Source organism: Engraulis encrasicolus, chromosome 17 (genome assembly GCF_034702125.1).
Source record: "Engraulis encrasicolus isolate BLACKSEA-1 chromosome 17, IST_EnEncr_1.0, whole genome shotgun sequence".
Lineage (NCBI taxonomy): Eukaryota > Metazoa > Chordata > Actinopteri > Clupeiformes > Engraulidae > Engraulis > Engraulis encrasicolus.
Genome location: NC_085873.1, coordinates 25,087,542 through 25,089,099, shown reverse-complemented (window position 1 = coordinate 25,089,099; position 1,558 = coordinate 25,087,542). Strand labels below are relative to the sequence as shown.

At 42.8% G+C, this 1,558-nt stretch overlaps 1 protein-coding gene across 1 annotated transcript in view; it reads left to right on the top strand.

Moving 5' to 3' along the window:
• The window catches only part of mto1 (mitochondrial tRNA translation optimization 1), an 18,238-nt gene extending 16,951 nt beyond the window's left edge, over positions 1-1,287 (top strand). The window contains exons 13-14 of the mRNA XM_063221254.1: positions 140-297; positions 1,055-1,287. Coding sequence (XP_063077324.1) covers positions 140-297; positions 1,055-1,252 — 356 coding nt within the window. The 3' untranslated portion in view covers positions 1,253-1,287. The remainder of the gene's footprint in view (positions 1-139; positions 298-1,054) is intronic.
• The last annotated feature ends 271 nt before the right edge of the window (positions 1,288-1,558 follow it).

Genomic DNA, 1,558 nt, shown 5'->3' with positions numbered 1-1,558 from the left:
CTTGTCCTCCCTAATTTTTATGACCAAAAGACGCCACTGGTGTGTGTGTGTGTGTGTGTGTGTGTGTGTGTGTGGGCATTGTGTGTGTGGGCATTGTGTGTGTGTGTATGTCTACATACTGTATGTGTGTGTTTTGCAGTGCTGTACCGCTCCCACTGTGAGAAGCAAAGGAGGGAGATGGAGAGGATTCAGGAGGAGGAGAGTCTCCGGCTGCCCCCAGACCTGGACTACCTCTCCCTCAACGCATCACTCTCCCAGGAGGTCCGAGAGATACTACACAGGGTCCGACCCGACACGGTAAGACAGACAAACACACGCAGATGCAGACACACACACACACACACTCACACACACACACACACACACACACACACACACACACACACACACACACACACACATCCCATTAAATGATACACAGATCGAAATATAAAGTTGTAAGAGAGATCATCAGTTAATCAGTCCAATATTTTATATTGATATACATGACACTAATCTGCATTGAAAAAGCAGTGGGAAACAAACAGACACACACACACACACACACCTGTCATCTGATCTGAAGGATGTTCACATGACAATATCAATGAAATATGTTTGTCATGGACACAGCTTGTTTCATTAACCGGTGACAACTGGTAAAATATTCCATCAATTTATACACATAGCCTAATGGGCATGAACGGTACTTTGCTCGTAAATGTGCGTTCCGCCCCTTTATGGGTGAAAACAAACTGAATGTCTCATCAACTTACATACTACATTGGCTTGTCGAAATGAACACAGTCCATGCTTCAGCCACGGCTCTATTATGTTTGGCTCTATTATATGAACAGCCGGCAACACAACACGTTTTCGGCATGTTGCACGTGAACAACACTAGTCTACAGGTCCGTATCTTTCGTTTATTAAACCCCAACATCACCAATTGACTTGCATGGGTTGTTTTCCCCCATAAATGGGCGTAACGCACATGGAAAAAGTCACGCCGTTCATGAGTATCGTCCTAATGCAAAGAAGTAAATTTTGGTGTTGGTTTTGTTTTCCTCTCTAGTTGGGAGCTGCCACCCGTTTGCCAGGAATGACCCCGGCTGCCATAGTTCATCTGCTCTACTATGTGACAAAGGCACCACACAGAGGCAGCAATCCACCAAGAACATCAATGGAATCCAAACAATCGCAAAGCCAAGAAAATACAGGAAACATACACCACAAGGACTCAGACACAAAACTATATAGTAGTAATATATAAATGTGTATTTCTAAATAACTATGTAAAATAATAAACACGTTTTTTTTATTAATGTGTGGTTCTGTTGTACTTGTTTTGGAAGATGAAACAAGTTGCATTACATATACACAGGTGAAAATGAAATCCAACTAAAAGAAAATGTGATAGGCCAGGGACGTCAAATTCAGGCCCAAGGCCAAATCTGGCCCATGGGTACGGTGTTCATTTTAGGACATCCTCAGAAAATACTTTGTCATCCTCAGACAGATGATTGTCATCCTCAGATAGATGTTTGTCATCCTCAGACAAAACTTTGTCATCCTCAGA